The sequence below is a fragment of the Castor canadensis genome, chromosome 6 (genome assembly GCF_047511655.1).
Source record: "Castor canadensis chromosome 6, mCasCan1.hap1v2, whole genome shotgun sequence".
Taxonomy (NCBI): Eukaryota; Metazoa; Chordata; class Mammalia; order Rodentia; family Castoridae; genus Castor; species Castor canadensis.
This window is the reverse complement of record NC_133391.1, coordinates 123,878,309-123,903,385: the sequence shown is the minus strand read 5'-3', so window position 1 is coordinate 123,903,385 and position 25,077 is coordinate 123,878,309. Positions and strand designations below refer to the sequence as shown.

Here is a 25,077-nt window from a genome sequence, read left to right as displayed (position 1 = left end):
TAATAAACTATCAAAGCTGAAACACATTATTTTCAAAACCTAAAAGAGGAAGAAGTAGGTTAGGAAAATCCCTCAAATCTTTGGCAATAATGACAACAAAAGTACTAGTTGTGGTACTAATGACATTAGTGACTAGTGTTACTAATGTCATAATAAAGAGTGTATCAGTGCAAATGAGCTACCTTCGAAGATCATGTATTATCATATTTATATACATATATATATCCATCCTATATGTGTGTGATATATACATATTTCCTCAAAATGTATATGCTAGAAAAATATAAAGTCTAGCTTATACATGTACTTGCTTTGAGGTTTGTTATACTAAAATGGATTAAGCATTTAGTAAATTCCAACAGAATTTGTACAGTAATAGAGCAGTTAAGCAGTGTGTAGATGATTTCTACATTAAATAATAATACATGTTTATTTCTATAGTAATTCTTTACAAAACACCTTTGTATTTTCTTTCTTAAATTATTTTGAACAATATCCCTATGGTTAACGGGCAGGTATTGCACCTCCTTCACAGACAAAAACAATAAACTGAAAAGTAGTACAATGAAACTGTCAAAGCCAGTTAGTTTCCAGATCAGGGTTCTCTCCACTGGTCTTGTTAACTTAAAACACTACAAAGAAAATCCTTTTGATATGAGCACTCTTAGCAAAGAGCGCTTTTCCTGGGTTATGTATTTTAACAAGCAAACCTCCATGGTTACTACTTGGCACTGGCTAATCGGGATTTCTTCTTTAGCTATAAGTCTTAAGGAAAATGGGATAGTTGAAGCCAGGTAAAAACCATCATCAAGAGAAATTCCAGTCTCTGAAGAGGTGGTTCACTGAACTGTCCAGGAAGTGGGATAACACTCTTTTCCCAAATGATTAGGATGTGCATACAAACTGATTCCCTATTTCTATACAGATAGAAAAGTGAGACTTGTCATAGAGAATTCATCTTCAGTTGCTTAGCTTCTGACTCTGTAAACACTAAAAAAATCTATCATAGAAGAAAAGCTCCTGCTCCTCAAAATAACACTAGTTGTCTAGTTATTTAGTCTCCTGGAAGGCCACCACTCACTGCCCTCCATTTGAATTTGTAGTTAACTTTCAGCCAATATGAAATTATGCTCAGTAACAAAATATGATTTTTAAAACTCTAGAAAACTATAAAAATATTTTTATAAAAGCAAATGATGTTTGGGGAAAATAAGAAAGATAATCCTATCTTCTGTCTATACCTCTAGCTATACTTTTTTACAAAATTGCTTTCATATATTGTTTAGGTACTAAAAATTTCCAGTAACATCTTAATTTGTAGGGATACACTCTTTCTTCAAAATTGTACCTAAAGGAGTAATCTTGATGTGTACCCTTTAAGCACTCCCAGATTTTTTTTTCCTTTCCTTCACTAGCCTGGAATTTCATGATGGTGGTTGCTTTCATTTACTCTCAAACCCCTTGGTATTTTTAGAAAATACATTACAGAAACAAATTATATAAAAGTGAGTGGCTACTTTGATTTATAATCATTACTTGAAATTTTAAATCATCTTTTTAGTTGTTTTTAATCATTATATCATTTCCCAAGGATCAAAAAGCTAATTAAATTTATATAATCTTTATTATGGAAATACATATTTGCTTCCTAGTAAATCACATATCTACAAAGGTCAGGTTTAACAATTTTTAGAGGTAATTTCAAATGTACCAGAAAGGAAAGTGACCAAGTTAATAATAAAGAGTAAATCATTGCTCCAAAAAGACAATCTGAACTATCCTCCTTTTATAAACAAACAAACAAACAAACAAAAACTTACCCAATGTTCCACAGGGCTTATTTTTATAAGTGCAGATATCATATCTATAGAGGAGAAAAAAAGAGATAGAAGATGTAATCTGGTCAGATTTGTAAATATCTTTTGAATATTCATGGTATTTCTTTCTACAAGCTCTGGTTGTCACACCACAGTCAAGGCAATTATGAGCAGCCAGCTGGAGTGACAGCATTGTCAGCACTCCAGACAGGCTGCAGGATTGATGTTCACAGTCTCTGGCTGCCAGTAAGAAACAAAGTTAAAGTGGACTTTTGTAATTGAACATTCCATAAAACAACCTAGCATATTGTTTTGAAGTTAGAATAACTTGTCTATAGGTTGCTACTGCTTCTACAATAATTAAAGGGGTGACCTTTTTATTCCCAATCTCTTTTGAACCTGCTGGAATATGACCTTATTATAGGGACAGACTATGTTTTATACTTTTGAACTATAAGCACTAGTTGTAGTTCTTTCAACTCTGACACAGGTTATTGTTTTAAAAAAACAAAGACCATGTAATGCTGCACTGGCAATTAAATTGATATTACATATTTTTCCTAGTTATATACTAGCAGCTTAGCATTAAAACACAAATTTGAAGGTGGGGAGCAGGTGTGGTGGCTCATTCCTATAATCTCAACTACTTGGGAATGGAGATGAGGAATGCAGTTCAAAGTCAGTATGGGCAAAAGGTTAACAAGACTGTATCTCAAAAAGCAAGGAACATGTGGTGACTCATGCTTGTGATCACAGCTATTTGAGAGGTAGTGATATGAGGATCACCATCTGAGATTGGCCCAGGCAAAACCACAAGACTCTATCTGAAAGACAAATTAAAGCAAAAAAACAGGGGGGCATGGCTCAAGTGATAGAGCACCTGACTATAAGTGCAAGGCTCTGAGTTTTAACTCCAGTATTGCCAAAAATAAGCCAAAAACCAAAAAGCGAACAGAAATTATATTAAGTGATTTTACAAACAGGTGACTTGCTTAATAGAATGCTTTCTTATTCTCAGACTTATCTAATGCTGTACTGCATTATAACTCAGTACAAAAGATTGAGTCCAACACCTAAAAAGCTAGATAGCATTTGTTGCCCTCGACGCAGAGAAACTAAAGCAGATACCTTAAAAGCAACGGAGGCCAATAGGAGAAGGGGACCAGGAACTAGAGAAAAGGTTAGATCAAGAAGAATTAACCTAGAAGGTAACACACATGCACAGGAAATTAATGTGAGTCAACTCCCTGTATAGCTATCCTTATCTCAACTAGCAAAAACCCTTGTTCCTTCCTATTATTGCTTATACTCTCTCTTCAACAAAATTAGAGATAAGGGCAAAATAGTTTCTGCTGGGTAGCCAGGGGGTGGGGGGGAGAGGAAGGGGGCGTGGGGGGGTAAGGGAGGGGTGGGGGGAGGTGGCAGAAATGACCCAAACATTGTATGCACATATGAATAAAAAAAAAAGACTGAGTCCAAAAGGTGATACTGCATATTTTAAAATATATTATATTTGAAATGCTAACCCAATATTGATATGTTTATTTTAAACATTTTCTTTTTTTTCATTGCAAAATTTCTATTTATTTATTTATTTTATTGTTTTTATTGTTTTATTATACATATGTGCATACAAGGCTTGGGTCATTTCTCCCCCCTGCATCCACCCCCTCCCTTACCACCCACTCCGCCCTCTCCCTCTCCCCCCCACCCCCTCAATACCCAGCAGAAACTATTTTGTCCTTATCTCTAATATTGATATCATTGTAAACTTTTAAGCCCAAAATTTAGTTTCTAAAAAATAATAAAGATGTACTTCAAGACTGAAAATTTTTATTTGCCTATGGTTTATGCTAGAAATGAAAAGGCTTTCAGGTAAAAAAATTTTTTTTCCACAAATTACAGGGAAATCCAAGTTATAAAAAGTTCTCTTTGTGTGTGTACAAATAATGCTTAGTCAGTATTACTGGGCAGGAATTAGAATTAACTGCATTCTTATTCTTCAATCTACAGGCCAAAACATAATTCCATTTGTGATAGCCAGCCATATTGGCAGTGTTGTTGAACTCATTAAAATTCCTGTAGATTCTCTCTACCTACTTTTTGAATTTTAAACTCTTCCTCTTTTTCATTTTATATCTAAGGAAAGGGATTTTCTTTTCCTCCTGCATAACCTTCTTATCAGACCATTCACACACTTAGCCTCTCTTTTCTCCTGCAATTTGGTAAACATGGGATTATGGTGTTTGAAAACACTTTTGAGTGCAAAATAATAGACAGGGTACTGTTATATTCATAAAAGCACAAGGAAGTATATTCTGGGTGTCATTGTCAATTCATCTCGTGACCATTATGTGTCAGCCTATTACATTACAAACACACAACTCATTCCAGCAATCTTTGAAAAAATGTAAACAAAGAATTTTCAAGAGTAATGAAGATACAGGTGTTTAAATAGAATCTGCTTCTAAGTCTTCAAGTTCCAACACTTATCTTTCTTGAAAGTGATCTACCTGAGAATGTACTTGCAATCTACCAGTTTTTCTTTTTCCCTTTCACAATTACCCTGTTTCTACTTTTAAAAAAAGAAAGCATACCTCTTACCCATCCCAAATCATCTTATGGTACACTGCCCCCAGATGTAGAAGACTCCAGAACAAAGGCAAAAGGGTAATTCAAGAGCACACTGAACCTGAGAAATAATACCTTAGGAGCACAGGAAGAAAAATTTAAGGGAAAGATACTTATTTCATCCAGGCAAAGTTCCTTGCCTTTCTGCTAGCCTTCCTGTTTGTAAATCAGTCTCACAATTGGGATTCAGAAGTGGAGTGAATGGCTTAGGGGTTGCTCAGGTGGTAAGCAACTGCCTAGCAAGTTAGGGGCCACAAGTTCAATCTTCAGTACTGCCAGAAGTGAAATGGTAGTCGTGGAGTATTAATGTGTTCACTTAATGTAAAAAATGAAGTCAGACTTATTACAGATTTACAGTTAGTCTGATCATCATCAGTAGTTTGGCAATGATGGCTGATTTAAACAATTCAATTACATGGTAAACATTTTTCATGATTGAATGAACTAAATATGCTACTCCAAAGTTTTGACAAAATTAACTTAAAGCATATAAATAATATCTATTAACTATGGTTTCTGTGGCTCCTTAAACTTACAACTTAAAAAAATTCAGATAAGAAATTTAAAATGTGAAAAGTGAAAATCATTTAAAAAATTTATTTAAAAGGCCTATTAAGCAAAAAGATTAAAGACCACAGACAAATAACTTTTATTTCTAGGTCATGCCAGTCCTTTTTCCTATTGTTTTGCCTTCATTGTTTATGTTACACTCATGATAAATACTATTTCATTCTGTCACATCGCCCAAATGATGCCATAAAAACAAAAGCCATCAACCAATAATGCAAGCTAAAATATCTTATATGAAAGAATTTAACTTGCATTTTCTTCATGTTTCCTCAATCCTCTGACATATCTATAGAGTTCCCTATATCATACCAGGAAAAAATAAGTAATTTCTTCATGGCTTTTACATAATATTCACACTGTTTTCTTCTCTATTTAATGTTCACAGAAAGCAATTATGACCTACATACTATCTGTAATACCAAATACTGAGGAGCAACATTTACACATTCATTTTTTCATACATGGGTTTTCTAAGTATTTATATGCTCAGGCATACTACCATGCACTAAGAATCAAAAGATAAGTAAGTGAATTAGCTGTGGTCTATCTGGGAAAAGATACAAATAGATAAGTTATAAGGCAATGTAGAAAGATTAAATAAAATACATAAAAAATAAATGTATGCAATATAGTCAATATTTGTTAGCTATTATAATGGTTAATGTGCTAATCAGATTTTACACAAAATATTTACAGAGGAAAGAGTGATTCTGCATAGAAAATTAGCAAACTGACTCAAAAAGTACATAACATATAAAAAGACAAGTGATTCCAAGCAGAGAACAGAATATTCATAGGAATAAGTTTGGGAAGTTCCCTGGAATATCCAAGGACCTAGAAAAATTCACAGAGGCTAAGACATTAAATGTTTAGAATGAAATAAGGGTTTTTGGGTTTTTTTTTTTTGTGTGTGTTGGGGGGGACTGTCAGATTACTAAATATCTTAGGTGCCAAACCAGGTATTTTTCTACAGGAAAGAGCAACAGAAAATAGTTTGCATAGTAGAAAAGTTGTATAAGCATGTTTATGTTACTATATTTAGAAACTGAGTTTGAATCCAGAAATGGATCTGGAAGGGTAGCAGCAGGCATCTAAGGGAAAGGTAGAAGAATATAATGATTTTATTATGTACATTTCTGTATAACCAACATACTGGAAAGTGTTTCAGCTACACCTGTCTCTGACGACCAATTTAAGAGAAATTTTATAATTTGTCTAATGGGTATTAAATGAATAGGAAAAATGGGTTTTTGATTGAAGAAAAAATTAGTGATGTTCCAGACCTTTATTGGCCAAAACATGTGAGGCTCAGCCCAGCCTGTACACTTAAGTAAAGCTTCTGAGATTTGTCCTCTGTGTGCAGTCATTGGTTCAGAGGGTTATTGTGCATTATAATAAATATTTTCATGTACATACTGAGTAAATTTTTCATTCAATGTTGTCAGAGCAACTAACAGCGAGCTGAGATATCATCAAACTAATAAAATAAGCAGTATGAACTGTTTATTTAATATTTGTAGGGAAAATGGAATTGGATTTAAAACTTCCCCTTCATTATAATTAGTAACAACTTTCACCCACCAGACTGTCAGAGCTTGCCTAACAAATTAGCTTAGATCCGTGTGCAATAATAAAGATTCATAACTGGTGGAAGAAACACCTGCTAGGGTAAACAGAAAAATAATTTACATGGGCTGAGCACAGTGGCTCACACCTGTAATCCCAGCTACTCAGGAGGCAGAAATGGAGAGGATTGCAGTTCAAGGCCTACCTGGGCAAAGAGTTAGTTGGACCCGTCTCAGTCAATAAGCTGGGCATGATGTCACATGCCTGTGATTCCTACTATGTGGGGACACACACATGGTAGGACTGCAGTCTGAGGCCAGCCCTGAGCAAAAATGCAAGACCATTTCTGAAAAATAACTAAATATAAAAGGGTTGTAGAGCACCTTCCTAGCAAACATGAGGCCTTGAGTTCAAACCTAAATACCTTTATCCATAATGATACCTACTTCTAATATATTCATCTTGTTTAGATTATTCATTTATTGTCTTCCCTAAGTGCACATCATAGAATAATAGAAACAGACTATGAACAGAAAGAAGACTTCAGCCTTGGATTAAAACTTCATACAACTTATCCATGAAATAAATAAGATAGATTCAAGTTGTGTTTATATTACAAGTTGGGGATGATAAGTCTGAAAAGTTAAAGATTTTACTCACAAATTCTTCAAATATGTTCAATTTTGCTTCAATATATAACTGATTCATACAAATAATTTCCATACTTTCATTGTGCATGCTGGCCCAGTATAATGTTATCTACACTAACAAAATGTACAAAACAATCATTTGAGAAATTTTAATAATTTTTCAATTGCTTTGGTTCTATTACCGTGACATTTTATAAGCTGACTATTCTTTCATATTTTACCTTTTTTAATTTTTGTGGGTTATTTTTTATTCTACCCATTCTCTCATTCCCATTTTCCTTCCTTTTCATGCATAAATTCCTGATTCTGTCCTTTCCTACAAATTATTCTCTTCACTGTCAGCCCCATATTTCAACAAAAGTAAAGAACCTTGAGAAGTCACTTAATTCAAGCTGTACTATATTTAAGGCATTGTCTGTCACATGAGACCAAATGTGAACCAGGTTATTTCAATTTCACAATATATCTTCAAGTCTTCTGCAATTTAAGCCTTAAATATCATTTTCACTTTTATACCATGATAATTTACTTCTTTTTTTCCCTGATCTTTCCATTTTTTATCATGCATCACATTCTTCCTCAATCCCATCAACTCTTCTGCCATACTAGGGTCTGCCTTATTTTTCCTCCAGATGTAAGCCACTTCAGAAAAAAATGCAAAGAAAAATAATGTAAGGGATCTTGCTTCATCCCAAAGAAAAACTGGAGTATTTTTAGGAGTTATCTTGCAACAGTATGATTTGAAGAAAGGAAAGAATGAGCTAATTATCATACTCACTGGTAAAAAGTTAAAGGCTTTTTCTCTAAAATCAGGAACAATACAAGAATGCCCATTCATACCATTTCTACTCAACACAGTTGTAGAAGTCCCAGCCAGAGCAACTGGGCAAGAAAAATAAATAAAAAGCATCTAAATTGGAAAAGAAGAAGTAAAACTATCTCTGCTGACATGATCTTATATATAAGTAACTGTAAAGACTCCATCAAAAAACTTTCAGAATGAATAAACAAATTAAGTAAATAAGAATACACAGTCAACATACAAAAATCAGTAGCACTTTTATATACTAACAATGAATTACCCGAAAAAGAAATCAAGAAAATATCACCACATCTAATAGCATAAAGATATTTAAAAACTCAGGAATAGATTTAGTTTAAAAAAAAAAGGTGAAAAATCTCTAAACTAGAAACTTTAAAATGTTGATGAAAGAAGTTAAAGACAAAAATAAATGGGAAGAAATCACATGTTAATCACATGTGATTAATCAATGTTAATTACATTGATTGGAAGAATCATGCTCCAATCAATGCTCCCTCAAAAGATCTATAGATGCAATGCCATCTCTTTCAAAATTTCAAAGGGATTTTTCCCAGAGACGGGGAAAAAAAAGTCCTCAAATTCATATGGACCATAAAAGACCCTAAATAACCTTGGCAATCTTAGCAAGAAGAGTAAAGAGAAGAAGAACGAAATGTTATCATTCGCTGGTAAATGGATGGAATTGGAGAACATCATTCTGAGTGAGGTTAGCCTGGCTCAAAAGACCAAAAATCGTATGTTCTGCCTCATATGTGGACATTAGATGAAGGGCAAACACAACAAGGGGATTGGACTATGAGCACATGATAAAAGCGAGAGCACACAAGGGAGGGGTGAGGATAGGTAAGACACCTAAAAAACTAGCTAGCATTTGTTGCCCTTAATGCAGAGAAACTAAAGCAGATACCTTAAAGCAACTGAGGCCAATAGGAAAAGGGGACCAGGAACTAGAGAAAAGGTTAGATCAAAAAGAATTAACCTAGAAGGTAACACCCACGCACAGGAAATCAATGTGAGTCAATGCCCTGTATAGCTATCCTTATCTCAACCAGCAAAACCCCTTGTTCCTTCCTATTATTGCTTATATTCTCTCTACAACAAAATTAGAGATAAGGGCAAAATAGTTTCTGCTGGGTATTGAGGGGGGGAGCGGGAGGGGGTGGAGTGAGTGGTAAGGGAGGGGGTGGGGGCAGGGGGGAGAAATGAACCAAGCCTTGCATGCACATATGAATAATAAAAGAAAAAAAAAAAAAAGAAGAGTAAAGCTGGAGGCATCACACTACCTGATTTCAAAATACACTACAAAGTTGTAATAAACAAAACTGCATGACACTGGCATAAAAGGGACACATAGGTCAATGGAACATAATACAGAGCCCAGAAACCCACACATATCTAGCCAACTACCCTTTGACAAAAATGGGCAATAAGGAAAGGACAGTTACTTAAATAAATGATATTGGAAAAACTGGATAGTCACATGCAAAAAACATGAAATTAGATCATTTCCTTATACCATAGACAAAATCAACTCAAAATAAATAAAGATTTAAATATAGGACCTGATACTATAAAACAACTAAAAAATACAGGGGAAAGATGCCATGACATCATTCTTGGCAAAGACTTTTTGGATATGACCTCAAAAGCTCAGACAACAAAAGCAAATGCAAAGAAGATTATATCAAACTAAAAAGCTTCTACCTAGCAAAGGAAACATCAGTCATCAAAAAACCTACAGGTTGAAAGAAAATATTTAAAAACCACACATCTCATAAGGGGTTAATAGCCAAAATATATAGGGAACTCAAATGACTTCACAGCAAGAAAACAAACCACCTGATTAAAGAAATGGGCAAAGGACCTGAACAGACATTTCTCAAAAGAAGACATATAAGTGGTCTGCAGACATATGAAAAAGTGTTCAATGTCACTAATCAAATGCAAATTAAAGCAAATGAAAAAAAATCACTCCATGCCTGTTAGAATGGCTATCATCAAAAACACAAAAGATAGTTAGGTATTGGTAAAGATACGGAGAAAAGGAGCTCTGGAACACTGTTACTGACAATATGAATTAATATATCCATTATGGAAAACAGTCTGGATCTTCCTCAAATATTAAAAATATAATTATCATAGAATCTAGCAGTCCTACTTTTGGTTATATAGCCAAACTAACTTAAGTCAGTATGTTGAAAAGATATCTCCACTACCATATTTGCTGTAGCATTATTCACAATAGCCAACACATGAAATCAACCCAAGTACTTATCAATGGATGAATGGATAAAGAAAATACAGTGTATGAACACAATGCTCTAAAAAGTAAGGAAACCCTGTCATTTGAGACAGCCTGGATAAAACTGGAGGACATTATGTTCAGGGAAATAAGCCAAACACAGAAAGACACATGCTTCATGAGCTCACTTGTATATGGAATAAAAAAAAAAAAAAATCCCAGAAGTAGACAGTCAAATGATTATTACCAGAGGCAGGGGTTTGGGAAGGAGTGGGAATAAGAAGCTACTGATCAATGGGCACAAAGTTTTAGGGTACAGGATGATACTGTATAGTGACTATATTTGTTAGTAATATACTTAAAAATTGTTGAGAGTATATTGTAAGTATTCTTTAACACAAACAACTGATATGTATGCATAGTAATACATATGTTAATTAGTTTTACTATGTTATTCACAATTTATACACACATCGCACTGTGTACTATACAATTTTTACTTGTCAATTATACTTTATTAAAGCTATAGGGAAAAAAACTACTCAGGTATTATAGTTACCTGTAAAGCAAGAAGACAAAATAATTGTGCAAAAAATTAACATTGGAGACATAAAGTTATATTGTATTTGTAATATGAAATTCAAAAACCCCTTTCTTTCCACATCCTGCATATATCATTATAGACTCTATGCTAGGCTTACTTCTTTAATCCAGAGACATAAGAGATTGAATGCTATGAGAATTCAGAAGAGGAAATAGAGTATATCCTTTAAACAGCATCAAAATTATCTATTTCATGTAAACTGCTAAAAATACAATCTTTTGTTGTTGTTCTTGTTGAAAAAGTCTCAGAGACAACTTGGAACTAAAGATCCTCCTGACTTAGCATCACAGTGCTGGAATTACAGACATGCACCATCACAGCCACCTTACAAACATAATCTTTTTGATTTTCCTTTTCTGGGCAGTACTGGGGAAGGTGCTCTGCCACCTGGACCCCTCCACCCACTTTTGCATTGGTTATTTTTAACACAGGGTCTTAAAAATAGCTGGCCCAAATCTTGATTCTCTTATTTATGCCTCCCTCATAGCTGGAGCGACAGACATGCCACCACATCCAGTTTTTATTGGTTGAGATGGGGTCTCAGGACCTTTTTGCCTGGACTGGCCTTGAATTGCATTCCTCCTGGCCAAAAATACAAACTTAATGTTCTATCTCTTCTATAAAAATTTTCATATTATTACTAGCTTACTATGCTGGTCTAATTCTTCTTTAGCATCAGTTTTTAGAAGGTGCTGATCATATCTTCTCTCTATCATGTCAGCTCTCTGAGAAGCTTAGTGAAGTCTGTAGATCCTCAAAAATTATTTATAAATAAAGACTATGATGGATTTAACCTAATAGAGTATCATGAACTTCTCTTCAGACTAATTAGAAGTGATTTTACAGACCCACTCAGTAGGAATACCATAGCAAAAAAGGGAAAAGCAGGCATTAAGAACAGAAGCTATAGGCTACAGAAAATAAAATTTAGTAAGATCAAAATGGCTTAAAATAGTTTATACAAACATGAAATGAGTTTTGTTTGGATTCTAAATTTGCAGTAAGTGTATAACCAACCCAGCCTGCTCCAAAATTCCTTTTTGTAAGATGTACAATTATGCCGAATGTCTCAGTGTTCCAAAGACACTCAAATAGCCACCACTACCATTCACCTTTAAAAAAAATTCTTTTAAATATATACATAAATCTGGTCCTCAAAGTTTAGTATCAATACCACTTCAGAGAGCAGGCACCTCAATTTCAACCTACAACTCCCAAATTGTTTCCGTTTCTACACCACTGCAACTAACAATCCTGCCAGACTATACAAAACCATTCAGTGGTTTTGTATGATGTGGAAAAAAGTCTATGAGGGCCTAGGAGGTGCCACCAAATTCATGCCAGGATAAAGATCTAAACTGGCTGGATTAGAAATTGGTGCCTTAACCCAATGCAACACCTTACCTCAATTCAATTCTCTACCTTTTTGAGTAAAAATTATTTTTAGCAGGGTAAATTATAATTTTATCACTCAAAAAACAAAACAAAACAAAACAAAACACTGCTTTGGATGAAGTAACTATAGTATACCTGAAGGAATCATTCTGGAAGATCTCTTGAAGAAATTAATCTATATAAATTTAAAAGTTAGACTGCATAGTCATCAGTGGGTTATAAAATGAGAATGTGGATGGCTGAACAGAACATGAAGTTAGCCTATCAGAAGATCTGTGTTATAGTCCTAGTGATACTGGTAACTAGTATAAACTCTTTGGCAAGTCATCGCATTGTGCCGTAATTTTCCCATATTGGCTCTCTCAACTTCTTGGCATTGTTAGGAAGCCACAAGAAATATTCTACATGAACAGAAATTCAGTAAGCAAACCACTTAAAATTAATAAAATTAATGTAATTTCATTGTTGCCGTTTTGACCAGAGAGAATTCTGGTCAAATGACAATGACATTATTTTCCTCCAAAAAATTATCTTCTCTGAGACTGCTTTTAACAATAAAATTATAAATTTAGAAAAGTAAACACTGTTCAAAGTTATATTCTATAGATAGATTTTCGTTATAGTAATTCAACAATGGGAAGTAGAACTTAGAGTATTCCACGTGTACCAGATGAAAGTTACCATAACAGGAATTACTAAGCTCAACTGTTTCTGTCACATATTTTTCTTTTCCCTTGCCAATGTCTTACTGACTTCACAAGAGATTTCTATCTTCAATGGGTGAAAGACAAAGAGAACTCAGTCTACAATTTTCACTCTAGTAGAGGAGTCATTCTCAATGCAATTTAAATACCAAGTAGAACTGTCCTATTTCAATCAGAAAATTTTTAAAAGAAAGTTTTAAATATCACTGAAAAAAGGAATTTCTTTCTTAAAGTTTGACATCAAAGAATACAGATTCTTTTTAAAATCCAGTTTATCTAAAATCCAAAAATAGAAGTTAAAACTAGCATTTTTCCATAGAATTGTATAATATCTAGAATTCATAAAGATATATTCAAGATATTATAGGAGCCTTGTCATCATTTGTGATTCATTGTATATTGATACATTCAAAGTAATTTTTGTGTTTAGTAGTTATATAGTCTAGTTCTGGGAATACATACTAATCTGTAAATAAAAATATAAATGATAATTTTCCTGTAAGTAAAATATCTAACATCCACATTTTAAAGAAAATTCATAGAACATACTACAGTATATTACTGCTATAACTTTAACATAAATTACTTTAAATGCTGACTACTCCTATTTTCTTCTTTTAAGTCAAGACACTAAGACATAACAGACTAGGATGGTTGAGCCTATGGCCAAGAATGTTGCGATCATAGCTTCAACTTCTTTTACTAGGAAAGTTACACATCCCTTAAGTACAGACTAAAAGCACAGTATTTTGTAAATTTTTAAGTTAGCATTAGAAATGTAAAAGAAAATTTTAGCATTAACATGTATTTTAAAAGTCCTTACCTCTCCCACCAAAAAAATCCCAATGCTTTCTGGTATTAGATACAAAGTTTATTGGTAATTCACTTTGGCCCAGTGCTTTTTCTTCTCCTTGGCAATGAGCATTTGAACATCTTGAAAACACATTTGAGCTCATTTTACTATTATTGACTCCTTTCATCAACTGTAAAATGAGGTTATGCATAATCCACTAAATGCAAATAATTTTTGGAAGCATTGCTCAGTGGACTACTATGCTGTGTAACATTCAATTAATAAGAGACGTTCAAAAAATAATCTTTGGGGAAAGCTACCTGCCAAACAATACAATGTTCATGGTAAGAAAATTATCTTCTGGGATTTAGACTTTCAAATCAAAATAAATCATCAACTATTAAAAAAACTGACTTTCTGTGTCAAAAGAAATGTTAACATCATGAAAATCTTATACCTAACTATGAATCATTTTAAGACCATCTCAGGATATTTCCATTTGATCTAAGCCACAACCTAAAATTCTCAGAGCCAAGTGAGAGCAACCCTCACAATCTAGTTTCAATTTGAATTTAGAAAAACTGAAGTACAAAAATGACATGAAGGACTCTGGTGTCCTTAACTCTTGTCACCTTGTCAAGCATTAGCTCTTCCATTTAAGAAGGCAATTTCTTTGTGTGAAAGGGTATAAGGATCCTAAATTTGGCTGCAAGGCTGCAAGATATGACTCTCTCTCCTCAAATACTCATATGAAAGGTGTTCAGCCAACTACAAGGGCTTGTTTTTCCCTGGAGAAACTGCACCTGTGAGAGTTGATCTTAACCATTTAAGATGAAAACATTCTACCTAGGAAAATGACCTACTGATTATCAATTAGCCAGAAGAAAAAGGACTCAGTCTTTAGAGTTTCTTCACTGAACAACTGCTCTTTTTAAATTATTATTCATAGATGATGGAGCATCAATCACCATACTGCACAACATCAGATGATAACATTGAGAAGATAATAATGAATACACCTCCTGGAGTTCTGCAATTCACAGTCTGGTATCACCATCACTATCAAATAATACCTTGTTAAGCTCTTGATTGTAGAATCCTGATTTATTTTGATACAATATGTTTATTATAGATATGCTGCCCAAATCTGATCAGTTTATGAGGTTATGACTCTTCCCAGCCTAATCAAGAGCTATCTCTTTTATATCCTACAACATCTACTCCTGTTCTTTTAAAAAAGAGATTGTGTTTCTTAAGGCAGACAGAGGGAAATTCTGCTTAACCTGTATTAAAACCAAAACAACTGATCAATCATGGGATAGTATGATGTGTTAGAAAAACTACTGAAGTCAGGCGATTTACCAGTTATTAATTATATACCTCAAATCACTCATCTATACATTAGTGATAATAATAACTGCCTTAATTATTCTATCATATAATTATGATATAACCTAATAGGTCAAAATACTCATAAGCTGAAACATAGTATGCAAGTATTATTTTGTAAATGAGTAAATTTTTAATAGAAACGTCTTCTTAACATTAAACAACAGAATGCTAAATTATTTGGAATAGAATTTCTAAGGGTCCTGTTCTAAGGATCCTATTTGGAATATCTTTTATAAGTAGATCATATTCTATGTAAAATTATCTCAACTCCCAATTAGAGAAGCATTCAATATAACTTCTTTCTACAAAGTAAAGTAAAGGCTATTGCATTACAATGTACACCAGTGTCTTTGCCTAATAGCTTCACTTGTGTACAGGCTTTTAGTACTTCAGAGATTGAATACAAATCATCTACAGTTTCAGGGAATGAACACTGCTACATAAGCAAATGCTACCAGATAAGCTTCTGTTTCTGTTTTAAACCTTACAGTCATCATTAAGAATTTTAAAACATTCCTTTTGATGTTATAGACACAAAGCTTCAACCACTAATGAGTTTTTAGCCTTGTGGATGTGCACTCCAAAAATTCTAACTCTGCCATACTAGATGTGTAAGACTCTCACGTAACTAGTGTCTGTGATTTGTAAGTGTTAAATCTGTAAAGCCCAAATTCAACCCATCTGACTATTCTTATAGTCAAAACAGGCTTCAGAGTATACTCTCCAACCTCCCACCCCCTGCCATGTTCAGTAGTAGAACTACTCTGTTCTATAAATACTGTTGCTTCTGGATAGCTTTCAGGGAAAAGCCAAAAGAAAATAAATTATAGCAGTCAATGCAAAAGGCAAGAAGGCATGGATAACAACCAAAACAGATTCTCTCCTTTCTAAGCTCCCATTCCAAGAAAAAGAAGGGGGAGGGGGACTCTTTTAATATAGGTCAGTTATTTTACAAGACAGAACAAGGAGTAGACTTATGCGTTACATCAGAATTCTTAAAAATATTATAAAGATAATCATGGCACTGTACTAAAATGAATATTTTAGAGCAAATGAAATTAAAAATGAAAAAAATTGAAATGACAACTCACTGTTATTTAGTATTCAGTCAGCATATGCAGGATATTGTTACGAATAAGTGACTTAAACAAAATTAACTTATTATTAGTAGTGGAGTTGAGAGAGTCTCAGATGAAGCTTCCACAATAATGTGTAAAATTAATTATTTATTTTGAGTTGGAATAAATCACCTTTATAGTTCAACCCCAGGTTTTCAGTTGAGAACATGTATATGTAGATCTTGTACTTACCATGGGTAATAATCTAACAAGTCTGATATGAAATCAAAATTTACAAGTTAAATCTGATTTTTCCACAGATACAATTAGGTTTAGAGAATTTATTTCCCAACTGCTCTCAGACCACACCTGTCAGTCCTCTCTGACTGACTTTTAACTATACAATTCACCTCGCCAAGGTCAAACCAGATCCTGGGGCAACTTTCATCAGATGACTGGCCAACATCGGGCTCAAAGACCTGGCCTTCTTATTTCAACCTGGAACAACTCCAAAGCAACCTTCTCATATATTCACATGGGCCTTTGTTCTGATGACATCATAGCCCAACTTCTCCTTCTTCCCAAACCTGTTCCCTTTCCTTCCTCCAAAATTATAAAAACCAAGAGTTCTTACTAATGAACTTCCTGCATATTTCCTGGGGAACCATTCTGCAATTATTGTATATAAATCAAGCAGGACTACATATATAAACAATCCAATAAAACTCTATATAGAGATTATACTACTGGTATAGTACCCCTAACCCAAAATGCTTGAGAGCAGAAGCACTTTGAATTTCTGATTTTTTTTATTTTGGAATATTTGCATATAAAAAATGAGATACCTTGGGAACAAGACAAGTCTAAACACAAAATTCATTTATGTTTCATATATACTTTCATATTTTTAGTGCACTATGTTTTGACTGCAACTTTTCACTTGAGATCAGGTATGAAATTTTCCACCACTTGTGGCATCATGTATGTCAGGGCTTAATTTTTTTTTAAGGATTTTAGAGCATTTTTGATTTGGGATCTTCAGATTCAGATTGCTCAACCCATATTTCATATCCTACAATACTTCTTTTTCTTAATTCAGACTTTATTTTTATTTTAAAAAGCAATCAAAGGCTAAACCCCTACCTTCATTGAAGCTATGAAATTAAAAAGATTTAGAAGGCTACAATTTTAAAGGAATAATTTAATGATGAGACTTAAGGTTACTTAACATTTTAGAGTTGGTCTGATTATATGTTTTGCTTTCTTACTCTAATTTCACATAAGCATGGCTATTAGAAATCACTTTGTGTTTCTATATCTAAGAACAGAAATTCCTTTGCTTATTTAAATTAGCATTTCACCAATAACAGTCTTTTTTACCATGATATTATTCAAGATACACTTGCATTTAGAATGCAAAAATCAACTCAATTTACCTAGAATTTATTCATCTTGAATGGCTTACCAATTTGCTGTTTCATAGTGTCACTCAATTTCCATTTCAAGGTCTCTTTTACCTTCCTCTACTACAGAGCAGAAAACTAAACTATTCAGGTGAAAAATTCTTCTGAATGTAACAATTCTAGACAGTGAGACATAGGCAGAAACCTCCCCTCCCCACCCCCAACAGAGAATTTCCCTTCTTTGTATAGAGTGAGAGGAAGTGTGATCAAATGCAATGAATTTGCCTCTTGGAGAATACCAACCCATTAAGTACAATAAGTACCTTCAGTTTGAGGTCATAAATCACATGTTCAAAGGAAGGTGGCAAACAACACTTCTGGACAGGTAATTTAGTATTGTAACAAGCAAAGTTTACTCTAGTTACTCCTAAATTAAGGAGGCAAAGTAAGTTAGTGACTTTGTTTGGTTCCTGGGACATTTCTCCAAGGAAACAAAAAGAAAAAACAAGTTTGAAGGCATATTAACAGCCTTTTACAGGGGCAGCTGCTTTCTTCCTGCTAAGTATGAGTTTGTCCCCCTAAAGGTAACTGACTCACTTAGTGACACAAGAATGAGGTTTGTTCATTCTTCATTTCTTTTTGCCTAGAAAGTAAATGGAATACCTGAAATGCAGCAGTCATCTTGGGTTTGAAGCAACAAGAAAAAGAAAACCACATGCTAAGTATGTTAGAATGGAAATGTAAGTAGCTTGAAACATCAATATAATTGCAGTCATTAGACCAGCCCTTAGACTCTCGACTTCCAGACTTCTGCACAGAAGTCTCATTTAACAATGAGAACATGTCAGTATGTTGAGATAGAAACTTTTTCTAATATTAAATCATATAAGGAATTCATCACTTTTTTAAATATAGGGACACTGAATAATATCTTCTTTGCATGTCTCTCTGAATTATACTATAATAAGTTGAATTATGTTCATCAACTCCTATAACTAATTGTAATGAATGAGGAAAAGAAGGGGCAGCAGAGGAGAAAAAATTGAGCTAGGGATAGAATAAAGGGAAACAGTTGTAAACTGGGTCTTTGAAAGTTTTATTTTAGTCTAATAATTTAACAGCGTAAAATAAGCGTTAACATATCCTTTTAGTAACTGTGTCGGAAATATATATAGTCTCTCCTCATTGGGCATGTGATAGAAGTTGTATAGCATAAATTGCAAGACTATGGGTTGCTAAGAAATGCTACTTGTTCAGGTAGTATGTGTTGCTGACAAAGCAAAAGTCCACATATAAATAGTATAAAACACTGATACTTTGTTATGGAAATTCAAGCCTAATACAGTCTATTTGAAAACTCATTCCACTGATAAAATGAAGAGCTTCTTATAGGAATAGCCAGAGTTCCTCCTTAAGAAGCAGTTATGTACCTGTTCAAATAAAGTTAATATCAAATTTTCAGAATGTTGTTTTATTTGAATAGTCTAATTCTATAGCCACAACTAAACAATCAAATATCCATTGAGCAAGTAAGTTACAGGAAACCTTTATTCATGTGTCACTTCTTTTTTTCTTTTTTTGGTTGGTTGGTCATTGGTTTTCTAGACAAGGACCAGTGATAATGTCCAGGCTGATTTCAAAGTTCTGATCTCCATGCCTCAGCTTCAGAATTACTGGGATTATAGGATCCTTCCTCACTTTGGCACAGCAGTTTTATAATCTGAATTGACCTTAAGTTATAAAGGTAATTAAAGCATAAACTACTTTTGAAATCTTGAAATTCCATCCTAATTATGCTAAAATATACATAAGTGGGAATAAATTATTATTTTATAGCTACCATGTTAAAGTTTTACAAAAGATAGCTAGGTCAAAGTAGACCATAGACTTATTCTAAATTAAATAATAGGTTAAGATTTAAGAATTTCTCTATTTCATTGCAAAACAGTAATTTCATATGATTCAAACTAATAAACACAGAAACTTCAGAAAGAAAAACTGTATTTTTTGTTCGGTTTTTTTGTTTGCTTGGCTAGGCATTCAAATCTTACTTATACTCTTGCCCAGCTAAACTCTTAGTCACTATTATATTTCATTTAAAAAAATAAAAACTAGAAATTGAATAATGGAAATGTAAATTATAATTATAGTCACTCATATTTTATAGAAAACAGCTAGTAAATCAAGAAACACATTAACATAGCCTTACGACAGCTCGTAAGAATAAATATTAAACCAGGCGCTGGTGGCTCACACCTGTAATCCTAGCTACTCAGGAGGCAGAGATCAGGAGGTTCACAGTTCAAAGCCAGCCTGGGCAAATAGTTCCGTAAGACCTTATTTCAAAAAACCCTTCACAAAAATAGGGCTAGTGGAGTGGCTCAAGGTGACCCTGAGTTCAAGCCCCAGTACCTCAAAAAAAAAAAAAATCAAAATCTTTTGACATCTCAAATTAGAAATAAAAAGGAATATTAAGCACAACAAATTAGGCATATCATTAGAAGTTCTATGAATATGAACTACCTGTCTTTCTAGCCTATACTTTCCACATGGTCACATTTTTCTCTTGCTGTGATTAATTCTGCACAAAGACAGCAATTCAAGAAATCATCTGAACTAACAAAAATATAAGGTCACTCAGATTTCACAGTTGATAATAGGAAAATAAAGATGGTTCTTTATGTTTAAGGAAAGAGTTTTACATGGAAACCAAACAGATAGTGTACATAATCTTCTGGAAAAATGAACTTACACTTGAAGACCAATGATCCTCAAAGTATATATTTTCATTAAAAAGGAGTCAAAATTTGTGACTCAGACCCACTAAATTCTAAAACTGTATTCTAAAAGCTGCATTTAAAGCAGCTTTATCTTCAAATTATGTTCACTATTTCATAACCCAATTGATCAATCTCTAAAACCTGTGCCATAACAAAATACCACAAACAGGGTGGCTTGAAACAACACATATTTATTGGCTTACATTTCTGGAGGATAGAAGTTTGTATGTATATTTGAAACATAATTGGGATCACATATATGAATATGTATATGTTTAAATATAATTATTAAATATGTACAATAAATATTTAGCACATAACTTATCTTTTCACTTAAGATTAAATCATGAACATTTCTTACATTTTTTCATATTCCTAATATATGTACTATACTACTCAGCAGTGTGCTCTAGTCAGTTCTTCCTGGCTCATAAAATCTCTCCTCCCAACTCCATATTCAGTGACTTTATGTTTAGTAAAGAAATAGGCCATAGTAGAAGTATTTACACCATGGAAATGTAAAAATGGTAATCAAGACTTCTTTTTCTTCAGAGAGCTGTTTCACCAGCACACCACTGACCATCCAGTATAGGCTCTACACCTTGCTTTTCAAAGTTATGTCTTGCTGATTATTCCTTATCAGTATACATAAAGCTAATGCTAAACATCTTATAGTACTGTTAAAAATATGTTGAAGACATTCAGCTATTCAAGATAACAGACTTCTATCCTATAACCATAGCACAATGCATCTCTAACTGTGGAAAGAGCCCTGGCACTGGTGAAAAATGCTGACTCAAAGCATCAATGACCATATTGTGGCACTATTCCAAAGTGGAGCTGCTTACTCCAACCACTGCTGAGATTCCTACAGGTATTCAGTGTATGAAAAAAATAGTCAATAGTGCTCAAAATGGTATCTTCAAACTGCTCAGTTAAGAAGGTTATACTGAACGGTTTCGTGGCCAATGAAGTGTAGGTGTGGTTTTATATGAGAGATATCATGTATAAGTATGGTGTCATTGCTATTTTATGTTTTAAGAACAACTGTAGCATTCTGACTATATTTTATGTATTGTTTGAGTGTTCTTGAATCATGTGTGATAATTACTAGAATAAAATGTGTCAAAAATATATGTATGAGGCCAGGCTACTGGCATGAGCCCGGTATACAGAAGGCATAGGCAGTAAGACTGAGGTGTGAAGGTAGCCTTGGGCAAAAATATGAGACTGTGTTTGAAAAATAACTAAACCAAAAAAAGGGCTAGGGCATGGCTCAAATGGTAAAACACCTGCCTAGCAAACAAAAGGCCCGAGCTTAAACTACAGTACTGCCAAAAATAAATAAATAAATACAAAAATAAAATAACACAAGTCATCACTTCTGAAATTTTGCTAATTTGACAGCCAAAAAAATTAATTTGTTTTTGCATTCCCTTAATTGCTAGTAAGGCAGAACTATTAAAAATAAATTTATTGGTCACATATTACTTGTATGTGAAGTATCTATTGATGTCTTGTATGGGAATGTTCACCTTTCTCTCAGTATGTTTTAAGAATTTTTAACAACTGAAGATACTAACCACTTCTCTATTATATATGCTCTAAACATTTTCCCATTTTATCTACTTCATAATTTTTCTAGTAATGATTTATGACTTACAGAATTCTATATTCAGTAAGAAATCTGTAAGTATTCTGATTTGTTATTTGGAAATTCTGGTTACTCAAATGCCCAACATATGAAAGGTAAGTAAAAATACAGGATTCCTAGAAAAAGTTTCTAAATTATAAATAGTTAGAGCATTATGAATAACTATTCTAATTGTGGTAATTCTATTTCCAAAAGCAATCTAAGGAGGAATATACTGAATGATTCTCTTTCTCTCTCTCTCTGCCAAAACATTGGCAAACGAAAAATTTTAAGTGGTCATGTATAGAAAGAACAAATGCTAGCCTTATTGTAAAAGTTCAAAAAGACAGATATTATTATATTAAACATTATAATTGGATATAATCTTGTGGGTACTCAAAGCAAAATGGAAAGAATGATTATATTACTTTTGTTATAAAATATATCAATCGTTTGAAAGAAACAGAATTTTTCTATAGAAATTCTCATAATAAAAAGTTTAAAAAGGAAAGTCCTCATAAGAAACTTTGTGTTGAAGGGAGAAGCAGGTGGGGGGTGGCAGGGTGAAGGGAGGTGGCCCAAACAATGTATACACATGAGAGTAAATGTAAAAATAATAAAATTTTTAAAAAAGAGAAACTTTGTTCTGGTAGAGATATTATCTTCCATGATAGTTTTACAGATACAAAGTAAAGGGTCAATTGATAAAGGCATTCTGTGAGGAGCTAAGATTATTTTCCAATTAATATTTATTGAATGTCTACAATGAACCAGTTAATATAACTCAAATATAATTTATCATAATCCTTAAAAACAGCCTTTTGTATACCTAGAGGAGTAAATAACTAGCAGCTTCCTTGGACTATTTCCCTTAAAAATCACTTATTTCAACTAGACATTTTATTTTCTGGAACAGAATTTATGGTTTGAGTCTTTGGAAAGAGGAAGGGTACAGAAGTTCTAAATGAAGGAAAGTTCATAATTCTTGGATTTTCTAGTACTGTAAAGCGCCAAAACAGTCTTTTCAGAACCTAGATGGAAGGTCAGTAATCTGCAGGTAAAGAAGCAAAGATTTTCCCCAAGGAGCAGCGTTAGGTACATTGATTAAAATAAAACCTCTAAAAAAATATTTAGAGACAGTGTTAGCTAGCACCTGCCTTGGCCATTTAAAAAAATCTCAACATTGCTTCTATGGGATCTCTGATTTGAGCCACATATTATCCTAAAATACAATTAATTTACTCTGAATGTACTTATCTAAACTTAACTATTTGTATTTTGGAAAATGACTGTCAAATTTTAATTTTTATACATTGATGTTGAGTCATCAGGTTGCATCCCTGCATGAAACTCTTTGAAGACATTCCGCTACACTTACTATAAAATCCAGTTTCCTTTCCATAACCCATGAACAAGATTATCTATATAATTTGCAGGACTGTTGGCAAAATGAATATGCTGGGTCCTCATTTAAAGATGGTGGCAGCAGAGAATGAAGCAAAACAAAGAGTCCTTCTAAGTGTGGGGACCTGGCACTTGCTCTTTCCCACCTCATTTCATGTTTATTTTTTCCTCCTTATTCTACTATCACCTAACTTCGGAACAATACTCTCCCTCCTACCTTAGGACATACACTATTCTTAGGCCTGAATGATTCTTCACTTTGCCGTTCATAGGCGACTTCTTACATTTCAATTGTGCTTAAATGTCACTCCTAAGAGAGCTTTTTCCAGACTACTCTAAGTATGTCCTTTATTGTTCTCTTTAATAGTCTGTTAGAGCTGCCACAACAAAATAACTTAGAGTAATTTACAAACAACAGAAATTTATTGCTCACATTTCTGTAGACTGGAAAGTATAAGATCAAGGAACCAGTTCATCTGGTATCTGAGGGGCTCTTTGCTTTATAAATAGCACGTACACTGTATGATGAAGAAGCTAACAAGTTCCCTTGGGCCTTTTAAAAGGACACTACTCTCATTCATGAAGGCTCTATCCTCATCACTTCCCATAGGCTCCACTTCTCACATTATCACCTTGGGATTAGATTTTGACACATCAATTATTGGGGAGACATACATACAGATCATAGCATGGTGTACCTTGATTTTTTTCCTGTGTAGAATTAAATCACAAATAATAAATATATATTTGTTTGTTTATTGCTTATCTCTTTCTTCTAGAATATAAATTTCACTAATACACTTACTATAAAATCCAGTTTCCTTTCCATAAAGAAAACTAATATAAATTTCACTAATACACTTACTATAAAATCCAGTTTCCTTTCCATAAAGGAAACTAATGTTTTAATGATGAATATTGACTCAGTTCCTTGCATAGTGACTGGCACAAAATAAATACCAACAAATATCTAAACACCAATGACAACAGGCTAAAGTCAGATAATCTCAGCTCTACTAGCTTCTACCTGGGTGATCATGAGTAAGTCTCCTGTGTACCAGTTTTCTCAAGGCTATATAATACCATAAACTATAAATCTGCTGTGAAGTTTACATGAATTACTATATATATATATATATACAGTGATTAGAAGATAAGTTCATAATATCACACAGTAAAAAAATCATTATTTTATTAGTATGTATTCTAATTTATGTTTTCATTTCTTATATTCTTTATTATTTGAATCATTTCTATATGAAAATCAATTACAATTCCTAATAAATTCAAAAGCCTCGGGATAGAAAGTCACTTGTTAAACTTTTACTGGGCATGATCTTGTCTCAGATTATTATTTTACAAAGAAAGGAACAAATATATCCCATTATAGACTATCTAAGAAGAAACAATTGTAAAAAATTTAAAATTATCCAAAAGAATAATGCATTATGTAAAGTATTTCATACAGTATAAGCACTGCCCAAATATAAGATTCAATGCAGTTATCACAATTTACCACTATTCATCTTGGCTGAGCTTTAGAGAAAGGACTAAGAATTATGAGGCAGTGGTATTCTATGGTCAGAGAAAAGAGAACTTGTTTATGGCAAGT

The 25,077-nt window shown here is 33.3% G+C and overlaps 1 protein-coding gene across 9 annotated transcripts in view; it reads right to left on the bottom strand.

Moving 5' to 3' along the window:
• Positions 1-25,077, bottom strand: part of Adamts6 (ADAM metallopeptidase with thrombospondin type 1 motif 6) — a 269,601-nt gene that overhangs the window by 177,573 nt on the left and 66,951 nt on the right. For all 9 annotated transcript variants that reach the window (XR_012449159.1, XM_074077393.1, XM_074077392.1 and 6 more), the window contains one exon: positions 1,821-1,864. Coding sequence is in view for 6 of the 9 variants with exons in the window: in XM_074077393.1 (XP_073933494.1) it covers positions 1,821-1,864 (44 nt within the window). In the remaining 3 variants the exon portion in view is untranslated. The remainder of the gene's footprint in view (positions 1-1,820; positions 1,865-25,077) is intronic.